Source organism: Sinocyclocheilus anshuiensis, unplaced genomic scaffold (assembly GCF_001515605.1).
Source record: "Sinocyclocheilus anshuiensis isolate Anshui unplaced genomic scaffold, SAMN03320099.WGS_v1.1 scaffold729, whole genome shotgun sequence".
Classification (NCBI taxonomy): Eukaryota; Metazoa; Chordata; class Actinopteri; order Cypriniformes; family Cyprinidae; genus Sinocyclocheilus; species Sinocyclocheilus anshuiensis.
In genome coordinates, this window is record NW_015536561.1 from 836,969 (window position 1) to 854,252 (window position 17,284).

At 36.4% G+C, this 17,284-nt stretch overlaps 1 protein-coding gene across 6 annotated transcripts in view; it reads right to left on the bottom strand.

Moving 5' to 3' along the window:
• LOC107701631 (A-kinase anchor protein 13-like) overlaps positions 1–17,284 on the bottom strand; it is a 68,915-nt gene that overhangs the window by 8,044 nt on the left and 43,587 nt on the right. For 3 of the 6 annotated variants that reach the window (XM_016503711.1, XM_016503703.1, XM_016503694.1), the window contains 16 exons: positions 15,662–15,704; positions 14,576–14,690; positions 11,664–11,826; positions 7,694–7,761; positions 7,365–7,431; positions 7,121–7,271; positions 6,741–6,850; positions 6,134–6,280; positions 5,746–5,993; positions 5,463–5,588; positions 5,184–5,301; positions 4,840–5,091; positions 3,610–3,686; positions 3,192–3,373; positions 2,666–2,766; positions 2,166–2,348 (listed from right to left, as the gene is read on the bottom strand). In XM_016503711.1, coding sequence (XP_016359197.1) covers positions 2,166–2,348; positions 2,666–2,766; positions 3,192–3,373; positions 3,610–3,686; positions 4,840–5,091; positions 5,184–5,301; positions 5,463–5,588; positions 5,746–5,993; positions 6,134–6,280; positions 6,741–6,850; positions 7,121–7,271; positions 7,365–7,431; positions 7,694–7,761; positions 11,664–11,826; positions 14,576–14,690; positions 15,662–15,704 — 2,151 coding nt within the window. The remainder of the gene's footprint in view (positions 1–2,165; positions 2,349–2,665; positions 2,767–3,191; positions 3,374–3,609; positions 3,687–4,839; positions 5,092–5,183; positions 5,302–5,462; positions 5,589–5,745; positions 5,994–6,133; positions 6,281–6,740; positions 6,851–7,120; positions 7,272–7,364; positions 7,432–7,693; positions 7,762–11,663; positions 11,827–14,575; positions 14,691–15,661; positions 15,705–17,284) is intronic. The other 3 variants (XM_016503672.1, XM_016503678.1, XM_016503685.1) reach the window with 3 other exon arrangements.

Here is a 17,284-nt window from a genome sequence, read left to right on the forward strand (position 1 = left end):
TCTTTCCCGTTCTTGACCTGCAACCTTAAAGCAATCCATTATCTGTTCCTGCCTTGCGAATTCAGATCAGCTTTACCTATCGATTTTGCCCATGTACTATACTGCATGAACTGTGACAAGCACTATCTATCACTCCCACATTCAAAGCCAAAGTGTCTTCTCAGCACTTTCAAGATCTTTCTCACTAAGTACACTCTAAAATGCTGTTCGGGAATATCATTTACTCAATTTTCATTGGTGTTTTGTCACTTTCAATGGAAGTAAGTTTTAGAGTCATTTTAGAGTAGTTTTAAAGAAGAAATGTGAAGTTTGTATTTTATGTTAAATCACGTGCATGAATTTTTCCTTATAGGTGAAGCATGTGATTTCTGTCACTAACAGCAATTTTGTTTTCAAACAGGTTTCCACAAACACTTCCCCATCTGCTATTGGTCAGTAAACACATAGCTCCGTGCAAAACAAACAGCAATGTTTTGATAGCAGCACAGAGCAATAGCCGTTTACAATATTTGCGGGCATAAACCTAGAATAGCTTACTTATAGGTGTCTCTGCACATTGATTTAAAATTAAATAAAGATAAAATAACAAAAATAAATTATTTGCTACAATTATATAGTGACTTTTCCCATACTCAGTCTTAGCCACTACCAGTATGCAGCATCCATCTGTATTTTAAAGGCACGATATGTACGATCTTCGTAATAAAATATCCAAAAACCACTTGCACATTGTTATATATTTCATGCTGTTGTGCACTTACATTATCCCAAAAGTTCCCAAGGATTTGTAAATCCAGAGAAATTCCAATTTTAAATAATGGCTCGTCCTGGTTCATTGTCGCCTATCAATTACGTAATATCCGCGCTATCGGTTTCCGCTTGTAGAAACTATAGCAACACACGTGGACAAAAATGCTGCTGCAGTTAAACTAAATCCATTACGGCGGTCGCGAATAAAATGAAAATGAAATGAAAAGTGTTGACTGCAGCATTAAATTTAGATCTGCTCAATGTTGCACCATCAATCTTTTTCCGCGTTTTTACAGTGTTGCGCGTTATAACCAATCACACACGAATCTGTTGAGTTTATGAACGCAGCGGCCAATCAGAGGCGTTTAGATGAGTCATCGCTGAAACGGGAGTTTTGTTTAGTGTGCGCGCTCGCTAACTGAATTCTGCTCTCTTGCAAATTTTCTCATCAGAAACAATAAAGTGCAGATGTACGTATGATGTAAGTAGGAGATCCATTCATCAAACAGTGTATAGACAGCTTTACTGATTATAAGGGGAGTTTTTTGAGAATGCTTAAACTCGTGCTAGACTGAAGTCAGGCATACTGTTCTTTGACAATGTAGCGTTAAACGTTCTGTTCTTTGCTCGCTTTCTCTATATAATTTATTCGCTGTTTGAATAACTTTGGAAGGTACAGGTAATAAAAAAAATGAATTAATTACATCCGTGAACATGATTCGGACATCTCTGGATGGTGAAAACGACATCTCCCATCGTTCCACTCTCCTTCATAGCATCAACAAGCTTCGCCTTTGTTATTGTTTTGAAAATGCGACCTCTAGCGGTGAAAACTTACATATTGCGCCTTTAATGTCAAAAATAATTTTAATGTTGACAAGTAGCTACAAATAATAAATCATAATTTTTGCAATCATTTATTGCATTTTATTATTTTTATATTAAAACGTCTAAGTGCATACTGAAAATGCTTCTATTTTTATTTCTATTAATTTGACCAACTGGCATTATTAAATTGCATTATTCAATATTTGAGCTTTAAATAATAAATCATCATATTTGCAAACACTTGTAGCGTTTTATTATTTTCATTATTCATTTAACCAATACCTGCTACAAGCACAGCCAGTATTGAGGCCATATTTCATGTGTTTCTGATTAAGAAAGTCTAACTGGCCAGGGACCATACGCACATGCTGCACTATGATGTGATGCAACATGTTGCTAACACCCTTCACTTCATAGTCATTTTAAAACCAAATTATGTTCTACATTTCAGCCCTCTAAGACTGCAATATTCATAAAAACGTATTTCCCATGTATCAAGTTTACTAGCTGCCATGTGCTTGTAAGACGACCACAGTGTTTTTCCAACTTATATAATAAGCATTATATAACTGTACTAGTCGTCTCACCTTCCTTCAGAGCCTCTTTCATGATTGGCTGCCCTTTGGTGATGTCATCGGGCGTGGCCCTGAAGAGCATTCTGTTGCGAAGGCTGGTCTCGTCTGGTACGCCACAGTCACACATGTCCCTGAACAACTTCACTTTCTCCTCCAGTAAAGTCAAGATCTGCTCATCCCTCTTGTGCAGCTGATCTGTAAAGACAGATGTTAATTTCATGACAGGCAACCTAAGATTCACTTCATTAATTTTAGCAGAATTTTACACCTTTTGACCACTAATTTTCATGGGTTTTTCAGTCATTCTAGTCACTAGAGTTTTTAAAAATAATTTTAAACCGACTATACTCATTAATTTCTAGTCAGTGAAACACTACAATGAAATATTGTAATCACTAAACATTCATGAGCTTTTAAGACTTTAAATTCTGTCTTTACTCTAACCTCAAACAAACCATATCTACACATTGAAGTCATTTTAAGCCAGAAAAAGGAAAGATGGAATTCTGCACCTCTCAACTCCTTGACTTTGATTTCTTGAAGTCTTCTGTCCTCTTCGTTTTCACTAGGCACACCTTCATCATCATCTCCCTCCCTGGAGAAAATCGAGAGTCTGTAAAAAAGACTACCCGCTCTCACAAATTGTGATGTTTAAAGTACGTTTTTTCAATTATGTTAAGCTGACTATTCTTTTTACTTATTATTTATATTATTTTATCAAGATAAATTAAAAATAAAAACACTGAAAAACATTGGAATGTATATTATTAAAATATACTGTATACTGTATATTCGTTTTAAAATTGGCTAAAGATTACAATTTACAGTGTTATTTTTAATTTCTAAAAATTTAATTTAAGTGAGTGTAAGATGACGGAAAAGGTAATCTAAATGTAAAAATAGGAAAAATGAGATGATAATTAAATATTCAATATTGGCCGATTAAAAAAAAAAAAAAGAGAGTTATCGGTTCTTGACCGATATATTGTGCATCCCTCCTTCTTGCATATAAAATGAGAACCAGATTCAGAGACTCACACTGACTGCATGGCCTCCTGAATGAGCTGCATCCATGTGTTCCTCTCCTCCTTAGAGCTGGTGTACACTTCTACCATCTCAGGCTTCTCAATGCCTGCCGTGATCAGGAACAGTCCTTTCTCCTCATTGGCTACTTCCCTCAAAATGAGTTTCTGCAGAGAGATGACGGTGGAGCGCTGGTCCTGAGAGTGGAGAACAAGTAGATGAGATGGGACTAGGAAATTATGGGGCGAGGTCATACGATTAGAAAGTGCCAAAGACCTTCATATGTCAATGTTCCTATTAAAACCAGCACTGATAGAGCGCCAGAGACATTACACAATACTAGATTCCAGAATCCAAACAAGATAGTGTAAACATGTATTATTGAGGAACACTGTTCTGGGAATCACAGGCAGAGTTGTAATGATAAACATACCAAGGATGCGAATATGTACTTCTGATCTTTCTCCTGTAGGAACACAATCACATCCCTCAGCAGCAGAGCCTGGACATCTGGAGAAGAATTAAAAAACATTAAAAAACAGGCCCTGTTTGTGTTAGTGTGGGTGTATGTTGCTATGGTGACAGACCTGACTTCGTTCTGTCAGCGAAATGTTAACGCTGTTTATCCATGTACTGTATTTTGAAATGTGAAACTAGATTACATTTTCTGAATTAAATGTGAGAGGCAAACCTCGCACCACAATTTTAAGGTGTTGTGGGTGGCTTCCATGGCGTTGTTCTGCAGATGCTAATCTGTTTAGCTTGTTGTTTTTGTTCAGCTGTTGCTAAAGTGTTGTGGGTGGTTGCTAAGGTGGTTAAGGTATTCTGAATGATGTTTAGCACATTGTTGCTGTTATGTGGTTGCTAAGATGTGGCTTGAGTCCTAGGATGTTGCTATGTGGTTTGTTAGTGCCAAGGTGTTGTGAGTGGTTTCTTGCTGTTGTTACATGGTTGCCAGGGTCTTGCTATGCAGTTGCTATAAGGTTATTAAGGTGTTCTGAGTGTCTTTTACACATTGTTTTTATGTGGTTGGTAGGGTGTTGCTATGCGGTTGGGAATGTGTTCTGAGAGTCTTTTTTACATGTTGTTGTTACGTGGTTGCCAGGGTGTTGCTATGCAGTTGCTATAAGGTTATTAAGGTGTTCTGAGTGTCTTTTACACATTGTTTTTATGTGGTTGGTAGGGTGTTGCTATGCGGTTGGGAATGTGTTCTGAGAGTCTTTTTTACATGTTGTTATGTTGTTGCTATGCAGTTGCTATAAAGTTTGTTAAGGTGTTCTGAGTGCCTTTTACACATTGTTTTTATGTGGTTGTCAGTGTGTTACTATGCTGTTGCTATAAGGTTTTTAAGGTGTTCTGAGTCTTTTACACAATTTTTGTTATGTGGTTGTCAGTGTGTTACTATGTGGTTGCTATAAGGTTGTTAAGGTATTCTGTGAGTTCTGAGAGTTTTTTTCTCCATGTTGTTATGTGGTTACTAGGGTGATGCAGGTGATTGCCATTCTGGTGATATGCTGTTGCTAAGGTGTTCTGAGTGGGTTTTATTATGTTGTTGCTGTTATGCGATTGCTAAGGGGTTCTTAAGAATTATTTTTTTTTTTTTTACTTATTTTTATCTGCTGATATATTCATTAACCAATGAACCCATTGCACTGGTTCTCACCCTTGAGTCTGCCCGCTGAGTTCTTGAGCTGTAGCGGTCCATCGTGAATTAACTTCTGCCCACGTAACAGATCCTCTCTGGCAAACATCTGCCCACTTTTCATCCTCATGATAGACTTGCTGTCTGTCCGGCTGTACACTTCCTTTAGCCTCTTTTTCTTCTCATGCTCGTTTACTTTATTGTCCACGGCGGCAATCACCTCCTTCACCAACTTCAGACCTTGGGTTACATCTGCATGGTCTTCCTCATTTTCTGTCATGAAATACTTCAGAATATTACCTGGAGCACCACAGATAAATTCAAGGGTACTGACATAGCCTGACTAGAATAGTAACTAGTTGTACCTTTCGTGTGCTGCAGTATTCTCTGTAGTAAGACGGGATACTTTGTTATTCGTTGTGTGACTAACAACATACACTCAGGAATGCTTAGCCGTCGGACAACAGAGCTGCTCATCTTTTTCTGGAAAACAGAAACAGATGTGAAACATGGGACTGTTTCCATTTTAGAGTCTTGAGCAGGAAACAAAACGAGGAAAAGAATAAACACTTTAGGCTTCTTTTACAAACTAACTGTTTTTACTGTGTGAAATTTGTGAAGGCAAAATCATTTGAGATGGCTACCTTGATGAAAGCTTGAAAACGTTTGTCTTTGGTTTGAAGCTCCTTGTAGAAGTTCACAGCTTCATTGTGTCTGCTGCAGAACTTCCCATAGACCTTCTTCATTCTCTCGGCACTGGAACCTGAGAACTAGGGAGGAATAAATAGTGGAAAAATTGTATGTTACTTAAATGCTAGACTAGCATTATGCTTACTATAAATGCTCCAGACATTACAAATCAATGCATTTCTACAGATCCAGAGGCATTTTGTTGATGTTCCATCACAAGTTTGAGCCTGAACGTACCTGAGAGACCAGCACATCACCAATCTTTCGGATGACAAAGCCACCTTCTTCCTGGCTCCCTGACTCTTTCTTCCTTTCGAGCAGCTGTGAGAAGAACTGTGTGTGCAAGTCTAGAACGTCATCTAACATGGGGAACATCTTCTCTACAGTCTGAACCTCCAGTTGAACCTCTCTCAGTAGCCCTTTACTGTAAACATCAGCCATAATCTTCAAGGTCCTCACATGGTGCATTTCGGTCTGGATGAGTTCTAATAATGAGAAGGCAGGAACTTTATCACATGACCTTACAAGTGTGTCAATGACCTCACTCGACAGTTTCAATACTTTTTCTCACAAAGCTTGAAAATGAAAGCAGACGCTTCTTTGGAGGGTCTAGTGTGACTCTTACCGTAAATGACATCTTGCCTCTTGATAACATCCTTTTTAAGCTGTTTCAAGAATTTCTTGTCCACCGTAAAGCTCCAAGAATCTGCTTCCAGCTCTTTGGCATCAGCTTCAAATTCTCCCATCAGCTGACTATCCATCATCTCTGTACCTGCCGTCCACATAAACCAGTAAGAATGATGCCGTTTTCTAGAATATACACTTATTTCTGTTTATATACAGTGAATGCCAATCAATTGTAAAGATCGGCTACATAACCTGTGGTAAGATTTTTGTAATGTTTTGGAAGAAGACTATTATGCTTAACAAGGCTGCATTTATTTGATAAAAATACAGTAAAAACAGTTAAATTGTAAAATACTATTGCAATTTAAAAAAGCCTTTTTTCCCAATTTTATTGAAACTGTAATGTATTGCTGTGATGGCAAAGTTGCAATGTTGAAAACAGTAATAATAATCATAATATATTTACAATTGCAAACAATTTAATAATTAAATTATAATGAATAGCCACACTGTAAATAATTAATACAATATTCATAACATGTTTGGACTCAAGACAGGTGTGTATTTTGTTGGTAATGATTCAATTACGAGATGAAGAGACGTACCCTCATCGGTAAGAGATTCTGTGGACTCGCTGACTTTACTGGTCTTGTGAAGAGAGTCGGTCGACTGGGACAGAAACTTCAGAGTCTTTAGAGGAGGGTCTTCAATTTGCCTGAATGTGCAAAGAGCAGAAGATTTGTTATATACTCTATGTTTTAATGCCTTATTGATTTTATAAAACAGTGACCTCAAAATCAAAATATCAAGTGCACATTTCTCATCTGTTTTAAAATGATGAATTAAATGCAACAGTAAAGAATAAACTAAAATCATGACAGAAATCTTGTCAAGACATTCAATGGTGCAAAACTGTGATTGTAAGAGCAATTACAATATTAAATCTAAAGACATCTGTATGTTATCAGCTAGCATTGGCACTGACCCAGCGATGTTATTAATGGACATGCTCTTGGACAGCGGGTTGCTGTTGAAAGACATGATACTGCTGGGGCTTTTCCGAGGAGGGGCGAGAGTAGCGGGCTGATCATCAGCAACAGAGATGGTGGACCACGGACGTTCCCGTGCTGGGAGGGCTAAACATATTAACAAGTTTACACGGTCAGACTTTTGAAATAAAGCAGAAATACATAAAACATGAAAAATGCATGATTATATGAGGACTTTACTTTTACTTCTAAGCGTCACTCCAGGCATCGAGGCAGAATCTGGAACAGTCTGCTGCTGTTTTTGCTGCTGAAAGAAATATTTGAATCGAGTCTTTAATCTTTATAGATCCATATTATGATATTAAAAGAAGAGTTCATTTGCAGCAAACAGGTTTGGAAAAGTAAATACAGACAGAATCTTCAATTTGGGGTAAACTTTCCTTTTACTTATATTATTCCTACAGTTCTGGTCATAAAACTGACAATAATTAGCAAAGAAACATATGAAATGCGCAAAAGTACTGTTTATGACAGTCATATGAGAACCAGTATAAAAGACCGTGGATTACCTTCATTTTGACCTTGGCACAAACAGGAAGACTCTCTCTGCAGCCTTTGTGGACTTGTGCATTGCAATCTGAAAACATACAAACAAACAAACAAACAAACAAACAAACAAACACAAACCGTACGGTCAGTAAAGAATGCACAGGCCTTTATCCATCAGTTTAGTTCGATATTCCACTTGTTCTCATCCAAAAGCAGATAGAATAAGCCTGAAGCTGGAAAAAACAGCAGCAAACAGAATAGAAATCTGGAAGAAAAGTGGCACTGAACAAACACTGTCGTTTCCTGCTTCTCCGTTTGTGTAGGAGAGAGTGAGATTAGCCTTTTCCTGCCTGACTCCACCTCTGCTACACAGCTGATGTTTGCCACAAATTTAACCACAAACACTTCGGTTGAATCATTACTAGTCTTGAACATTTAAAGATTTCATGTATACGTCAAGTCAGTTTTTATACTTGTTTTCTCTATGAAAACAAGCTAACCTTGTGCATTTCAGAAGTTACATTGAAAAACAAAATGGGTTAAAATTAAAATTCAGACACAATATATATATATATATATATATATATATATAAATAAATATATGACATAAGTGATTGGTTATTTAAAATGTACAACCAATCTGATGTTATGTAGATTTGCTGGCAATATAATAACCAAAAACCTTAACTTTAATGCTAATTCAAAACATACCTGCACAGATGGTGCTTTTGTCTTTCTCTGTCAGTGTACTTTGCACCTCATGACCACAAAACTACAGCATAGTTAGACACACCCAAAAGAAAGCTTTATAAAAACAAAACCACACACAACAATCTCAGATCGTGTGCATGGTGGTATCAAGGGCTTAAACAACCTACATGTTTGAAGGCATAGAGATTGTGAAAATTTCCCTGCAAGTTCACAACCTTCCCCACTCAACATACACTACCTATAGAAGACCAAACCTGCAGAAATTAATAGACAGACAGACCGACAGACAGACAGATAGACAGATGTAACAATAGGAAAATAAATAAAGGAATAAATGATTTGATAAAACAAATATAATTCATTTGCAATAAAATTTAAGCCCGAATTTACTTTTTATAACCTTTTTTTCTTTATTTATTATTTTCTGTATTTATTGTTATTCTTTTTAGCTTTTATTTACTTATTCTTTCATTTATGTTTTTACATTATTCTTATATTTATTTAGTTAATTCATTCATTTATTTATTTTTAAGTTTATTTATTTATGCGTTCATTTTTTACTTTATATTTATTTATTCCCACGTGTATTTATTTCCAGATTTATTTCTTTTTACTATGTGTGCAACTTGGAAATAAGGGAGGTGGTCCTTGAGGAGCTCCGGTGAATCACTGGTTGAGAGCTCATATTTTCACCGATTCACATTATGTCTAATTATTTTATAGCGACTGAATTCTGCTACTTATCCTCACTATTTTGTCATTAATCCAGAAACCATCAACATTGCCGATGAGTTTCTAGGTTGATGACGTCTCTAGACACACCCAGTGAAGGTTTCTAAGGCTTGTGTTTATTTTGTAATCACAGAGAAAATATTGACTTCCAAAAGCATTGCAAGCCTAAGTTTATCGTAAACCAATTGCACCAAAGGTTTCTACGGTCTACTCAGGATCACAATGCTTTTTGGAGACGTGGCACTGGACTGTTCTGGTCTTTCTTAGAAGCCATTGGTTGGTTGGGAAACAACCTCGATCATTTCACCTGTTGCAGAGTCGAGATTTTCTCTGGGATTACAAAATAAACTGGCATTAGTGTGGAAACCTACCGCCCACTGGGTGTCATCAACCTAGAATCTGACAATGTTGGTGATGATTCTGGGCTTGATGACAATGCTGTGTGAGGAAGGATCACACAAGTAGCTGGATTCAGCTTTGTGCTTCTATTTCTGGAAAATTGTGGTCGCTATAAAATAATTTAACATCATAATGAGAATCGATAAAAATAACTCTCCAGTTGATCTGCCTCATCCCGTATAAACTCCCGTATAAATTTCTCTCATTTAGTTAGAGCTGACTATTGACGCTTATAACCAATTATGCACTGGAGCTCTGCAAGGACCGCCTCCCTCATTTCCATATTGCACACGGAAAGTTAAAAGAAATAAACTAATAAATAAATCTGGAAACAAATACATGTGGGAATAAATAAATATAAAAATAAATAAATGCATAAATATAACAATAAATGAAAGAATAAGTAAATCAAATTTAAAAAGAATAAAAATGAATGTAAAAATAAATACAGAAAATAAAAAATAAAGAAAAAAGGTAATAGAAATTAAGGAATAATACAAATGAATTGTATTTGTTTTATCAAATCATTTATTCCTTTATTTATTTCTTATTATATTTATTTATTTGTTTGTTTGTTTGTATATTTATTTTTAATTTCTGCAGGTTTGGTCCTTCATAACTACCATTCAAATCTTTGGGGTCAATAAGATTTTTATTTTTATTCATTTTATTTAAATTTTTTTGTAATTCACACTTTTATTCTGCAAAAATGTATTTTTGATCAAATAAGCGCTGTTTCTCATGCATTCAGCATTCTTTGATGAATAGACAGTTCAAATCAGCATATTAGAATGATTTCTGAAGGATCGTGTGACACTGAAGACTGGAGTAAGGGTGCTGAAAATTCAGCTTCGACATCACAGGAAAAAAGTACATTTTAAAATACATTAAAATAGAAAACAGTTATTTTAAATCGTAATAATATTTTATGATATAGCTGTTTTTCCTGTATTTCTGATCAAATGAATGCAGCTAAAACAGTAGTGTATTTATTAGTGTAACAGCGTATTAAACTGTTAAATAATAATAATAACAACGTTATCACACAAGACGTGTGTGTGTCTCGAGCATCAGTCACTTTTGGGAAACGAGAGGAAACGGTGATGAGTCTGCCAGTACATCCTCTGAGAACAACAAGCAGAGAGAGCAATGGCGGTAGCGGTGTGCTGACAGGATGTTCCAGCACACTGACTGCTCTCAGTGCAGCGCTGAGCCCTGCCAGCTGTGTGCGGGTGGAGCCACAGAGTGATGCAACACTGTGTAAGGCCTGACTGGGCAGATAGCCATGATTACTCCTTTATTTTTTTTCTTGCTTTCTTCAAAACTCTGCTCACTCTGAGATGCATATTAACCCAATTCTCCACACATATCGTGCACAACGGTGTCTCTCCAGAAACCTGCTCATGCGTGGCTTTAAATCACAAAAACTATCCTAGAAGCTGTCGCTGACTAGCTAATTAAAATAGCTTCTTTATTTCAAGAGACAATCTGAAGGCATTTTCTCTATGGAATAAAATTTATTTAACCAATTTCTTGTGAATCTCTTGCGAAGCAAGCTTCTGCAAAAAACACTTTCGCAGCAGTAAATTAAACTCTGTGCATGACTGCGCTGCAAATGAAAGCAAAGGAGGAAGTGCCAAAAAATGACACCAGCCTATGGCAAAACAAAAGAAGCAAGTGAAATGACTGCACAGAATAGAACAGAGCACTATTTTACAAACTTTTTGTTTTTGTGTATATTTAATTGAATAAATACACAACTGATACCAATCCAAATATATTTTAATTAAACAGAAGTACTGTATAAAGTTTGCCATTAATATCATAACAAATTACATGCAGAGAGGAGAAGAGTATAGTATAAAGTTTGAAAAAGTTGTAGAATAGAAAGTATAGAACAGTAGAGTAGAAGAGAGCAGAATATACAATAGAAAAGAATAGAAATAAAGAAAAGTAAAGACCATAAAAGAAAATAGATGAGTAGAATGTAGAGAGTAGAACTGAAAAGAGTGTAAAAGAATAAAATGTCAATAATTGTAGAATAGAGAGTAAAGCACAATAGAGTATAGAATAGAGTATAGAATAGTAAAGAAGATTATAGAGAGTAGAATAGAGTTCTGTACTCTATAATAAGTAAAGTGCTCTTACTGGTGCAGAGGAAGGCATCTTTAGTGTTGATGGGTTTGTTGCACTGTTGGCAGGGGATTGTGGGTATTGTCATGATCGCAGTGAATAGATGTCCATTTGAGGTTCTCCTCTCCTTGTCTTTGGTATCTCGCTCGCGCTCCTTATTCTTGTCTTTCTCCCTCTCCTGCAAAATATAAGCCAAAATGTGAATGAATGAATAAATCAGAGTATAGATGTGTGATGTACAGTGCTTTCAGACAGTGCGAGCTGTGCATTAGACTCGGTTACAGCGAGGTCCTGGCCCAGATGGGAGATTAAATGGGAGCGGAGCACATCCATCATAAAACTCACAGTGTCAGCAGAGCATTGCTGCATCCATCACAGGAGAAGCCTCATCAGCTGCACAATCGATACTTTCATTCATATTCATCATTCTTTTTAAGCTGCAGAGATGAAACACACTTTCATACATTCTCAACATCTATCTATCCTCAATATCACATTTTCAACATCTGCATGTTCTCAACATCATCTCTCCCTACTCATCTACATCCATCCATCCATCCTCTATATCACGTCACGTCACGTGACATCACATCCATCCATCCATAAATGTATCTACCAACTTCCACCCATGTACCCATCCATCCAGCCTTCCATAACCTACCCATCTACCTATCCATCTACCCATCTTCCATCAATCTACCCATGTATCCATCTACCTAGCCCCTAACCCCCCATTTACCGATCTATAAAAGTATCTCTACCCATCAATCCAACAAACAATCCACCCATCCATCTTATCCATCTATCCACCCAACTACCTATCAATCATCCAACCATCTACCCATTCATGAACCTTCCATCCATCAAATACACTCCAAATCCTTTTTCCTTGTTTCTTTGGCACCTTACATGAAGTGTCAAAACCACAGCATGCTCACTCCATTACAGTGTGCTTGAGAAAAGATAGCTCTAGTGGAGCCAAATCGCAGATTGTGGCCATTTTCACAGACCACCCTGATTACAAACCCTGGCTGATCTGCTCTAACTGTCACATACCAAGATTGTGACCACGTGCAAACCACAATAGGAAAACAACAACAACAAAAAAATATTGGTAGAATTCAACTAATAGGATTGTCTCATTAATTCTTAGTATCCAATACCTGCTAAAAATAATTAAAATGTTGCTGCACATTTAATGAACTAGTATTCCAGTGATTATGCAAAAAAATATTGGTAGAATTCAATGAATAGGATTGTCTCATTAATTCTTAGTATCCAATACCTGCTAAAAATAATTAAAATGTTGCTGCACATTTAATGAACTAGTATTCCAGTGATTATGGATGGGTGGCTTAATATCATAACACCAGGAAAAAATTATTTGGCTACAAACTGTTTAAGGAGGAAGAGGGTCAAAGTGCACTTCCCAAAGAGTTTAAACATGACTAAAATGTATAGAATGTATAGAAAATTCAATAATAAAAAAAAAACTATTTGAACAACACAAGTGATTCAAGTAATTCACGCAATTCTCAACTGGAGTGAAACAATGCTCTCGGGAAGCACAAAAAAAAAAAGTAAAAATAAGTTGCCAAGGCAATAAATTAACACAACAAACCTCTAAAAATCATAATCACAAACACATCAGAACATCAAATAAATGTCTCTTTTCACTATACATGACAAAAAAATCTAACATCTTCTCTTTGATATCACAGTCCTACCTCAACCAGACCACCAGTATTCTTGATCTTCAGTGACCGACCCTGCGGTAAAAACCTACGACAAAGCATAGACATCTCAGATGCAAGGTAGCCAGTGAGCGCACTGGCCTGAAGGTACGGCAGATGAGGTTGAGAGTCTGTCTAAACAAACACATAAGTTCCCATGACGGAGAGCAGACGAGCCAGCCAGAGGAAGTGACTTCAGTTTCTTTCTGTCATCTTTCACATCGGGGTTCAACTTAAAGATACAGTGCACTTCCTTTTACCATAGACCCTCCCTAGTATAAGAGGCAGCTTTTTGTTTGCATTCTGTCATTTAGCCAATTCAATATAGATCGAAATTCTAATCGACACTGCAGTTAATTCAAACCCGGAGTGACCATGTTACATTAAACAATTAAGATGCATCCTGTCTTCATCACTGGCCTAGTTACCAATATGACACTATTCCATACACAATGTAAAAAAAAAAAAACGATGTGGCAAATTAAGGTGTGTGGGTTTCTTAGGTCAAATAATGTGTATAAATTCCTAAACCACATTTGAGGACATAAACCATATATGGGGGCCCAGCTGATTCATGTGGACATCAAAAAAGTGTCAAGAAAGTTCTCTGAAATTGTGAAGTCATAGATTTTAACATGCATCTGTTTTCACAGAATTGCATGAGCTCTAAAGCTTTAGTGTGAGCGAGTGCATTTAACAGAGCCATAGAGAGACCACAGCTTGCTTCAACATCCTGTTGAACTTCCCTACCGCGAGCTCTTGTACGCCAGACAGTGTGTGCACAGAGTTGCCTGCGCAAGAGCAAACCTTTTAACAACTTCAGATAGCGCAGGGGTTGCTGAGAGCTTTCACACCATCAGCAACCCTATCATCTACAGGGACCACAGGGAGAAAACCTCAAAAGTTAATTAGCAGGTGCATGCTGCTGCATCAAAGAACACCATTAGCTCAGCATGATGAGGCACACTAAAACGATAACATTTGTTTCCACTAATAAGGTCTGAGATGCTTCAGACAGGCCCACATGAAGGAAATGTATTGGTTTTTGATTGGAAGAATCTTAGTTCGACTACAGCTGAAACATACACACACACACACACACACACACACACACACACACATATATATATATATATTTAAACATTAAATTATAAATATTAAATCATAATCTAAATTGTTTCATTATATACCAACCTTGCTCTTCTTGCTCATTTTGCTCTTGAGGTAACTGAATGTCCTGCTCACTTTCGTTCCTCCAACTTTGCCTTCACTGTCACTCCGCAATGGCCCCGGGTCCTCCTCTGATATACTGAACGAGACGAAAGATGATAAATGGGAAAATGTAAAACTGGTGCTGCATCTCAATTTGCAGACTATCCGTCCTAAATGGTATTCAAAATTAGACTTAGTGTCTCCCTATTTGTTGAAATGAGTGTCCCAAAGTTACCCGGATGGTTTACTATTTCCAGTGAAAATTCAAAGTGCAAATTCGTGCACACTCTAATGACCCATTGTGCGTTGGATGCGGTCTAGATTAGAATTACAAACACAAATAAAAAGTGTTACACAAATAAAAACTACAAATGGTATATATGCTAGACCAACAGTTAAGTAGAGAAAGGGGTTTGAGTGATTAATATTCAATATCTAACCTGATGAAAAAAATATTTATTTAATATTATCCACGTTCTATTTCATCTGCAATAACATTTTGAACTTTTATAAAGATACGTTTGGTCATTAACTTTTAAATGCATCATTATGGAAACACATGAGGTCAGTTCTCGGCACAAAAGACCCGCGACTGGCAGATCAGCGCGTTACTTAATTTCTCTCCAGGAAATTAACTGAAACTAAATGTGGATTATGTTAACTGTGACAAGATGATTGACAGGCCAGTTTAAACAGTGACAGGATGCATATCACACTAAGCAACAGCGGTTGAAGTAGTATGTCCCAAAGCTTGCCTAATATTCTGCTACACACTCAAAAGTATGTAATTTTTCTTCACAAATAGAGTACGTACTTTTAGGGTATAGTAAAAGTAGGCAAATTGGGATGAAGCATAAAATCTGGACATTAACATGTTAACATGTAGCCAATTCAAACATGTGATGCAGGGGTCGTACCAGTTCTCTAAAGATCCTGATTCACAAATAGAGTACGTACTTTTAGGGTATAGTAAAAGTAGACAAATTGGGATGAAGCAATGAAGGGATGAATCTGGACATTAACATGTTAACATGTAGCCAATTCAAACATGTGATGCAGGGGTCGTACCAGTTCTCTAAAGATCCTGATGTGCCTGTGAATGAGCCCAGTTCTGAAACGAGAGAAAAACCATTGATTAAGTACTGTGGAGACAGGACTACGACTAACTAAATGACATAAACGAGACCACAGAACAACAAATGGCATTATTATTCACTTTTCAATGAGCCTCTGGAGTTTTGTACTTGTACAAAAATAAATTACACAAGACGTTTTATGGCATGAATAGACTCTAAGGCACAGCCCTGCAGAGAACAAAAGCAATTCTTCAAGCAAAATGCCACATTTATACAAAACTCAAAAAAGCTTAAAAAAAACAGGCATTGTAATGCAACCACAAAAGCTTAACTGTGAAAGATGAAATGATTGATAATGTTTTGCAAGGACTGGAGAAACAGGCTTATTATTATTTTTGTTGTTGTTGTCTTGTATAGTACATGACTATGATGTGTTTGTACAATTGTTTTTTATGATACCTGTGACAGTTGAGTTTGACTTAGATATACAGTATATTCAGTTAAAGAAAAAAAAAGTGTAAAGAATTATATTAAATCAATAAAAATGCAACAAATTGTGAAACATTTTTCTTAGTTCCATTGTTGGCATAGTTACTGCATTTAGCCTCTAGGGGCAGTACAATTTACTCTGTATAATAAGCTTGAATAGGAGAAAGTATATTAACATTACATACACATATACATATACATATATACATACATACATACATACATACATACATATATATATATATACACATACATATATATACACATACATATATATATATATATATATACATACATACATACATACACATATATATATATATATATATATATATATATATAAAGCTTTAAAATGTCAAGTGATTTTGGAGGTAAATTAGACAGATTTAGGTAATTTACAGGTAAATTACAGATACTGATTTGTAACGCTTTTATAACTAATATATATATTTTTATATACATTTCTTTTCACAAGGAACTAAGCAGCTGTGAAATCTATAATCTATAAGCAGTGCTATGAAAAGTGTTCATGTGGATCTGAATGACTCTGAAAGACATGGACAGAGATGAAGCCAATGGAAGGAAACTATACAGCTGTGGCAATGTCTCATTTGGGAGACCAGCTATCCATTCGTCCAATAACCCACAGGAATTACTTGAGCAAAGGTATGTGTAAAATACAATTTTTCTGTCAGATGAAGAGCTGAGAAGAATTTTAATCAAAAGCATCACAAACACACACTTCCGCCATACATACTATTGTGCTATTGTGTTACTGCAGCTGTAACAAACCTCAGCACTCAAGGGTGCAATGTACTTTGAAATATCTGTGCCATTAAACCAAATGTATTATGATTTAGGAAGCTATTATAAACTTATTAAAGGGATAGTTCACCCAAGAATGAAAATTTGATGTTTATCCACTTATCCCCAGGGCATCCAAGATGTAGGTGACTTTGTTTCTTCAGTAGAACACAAACAAAGATTTTTAACGAAGAAGAAGAAGACGCGTCACTCGCCAGCTGAAGAAGAAGACGCGAACGTGCTCAGGATGAGCTCAGGACAGTTCGGACATTGCAGTAAATCAGAGGTAAAAAACGATATAAATACTGTTCAGTTTCTTGCA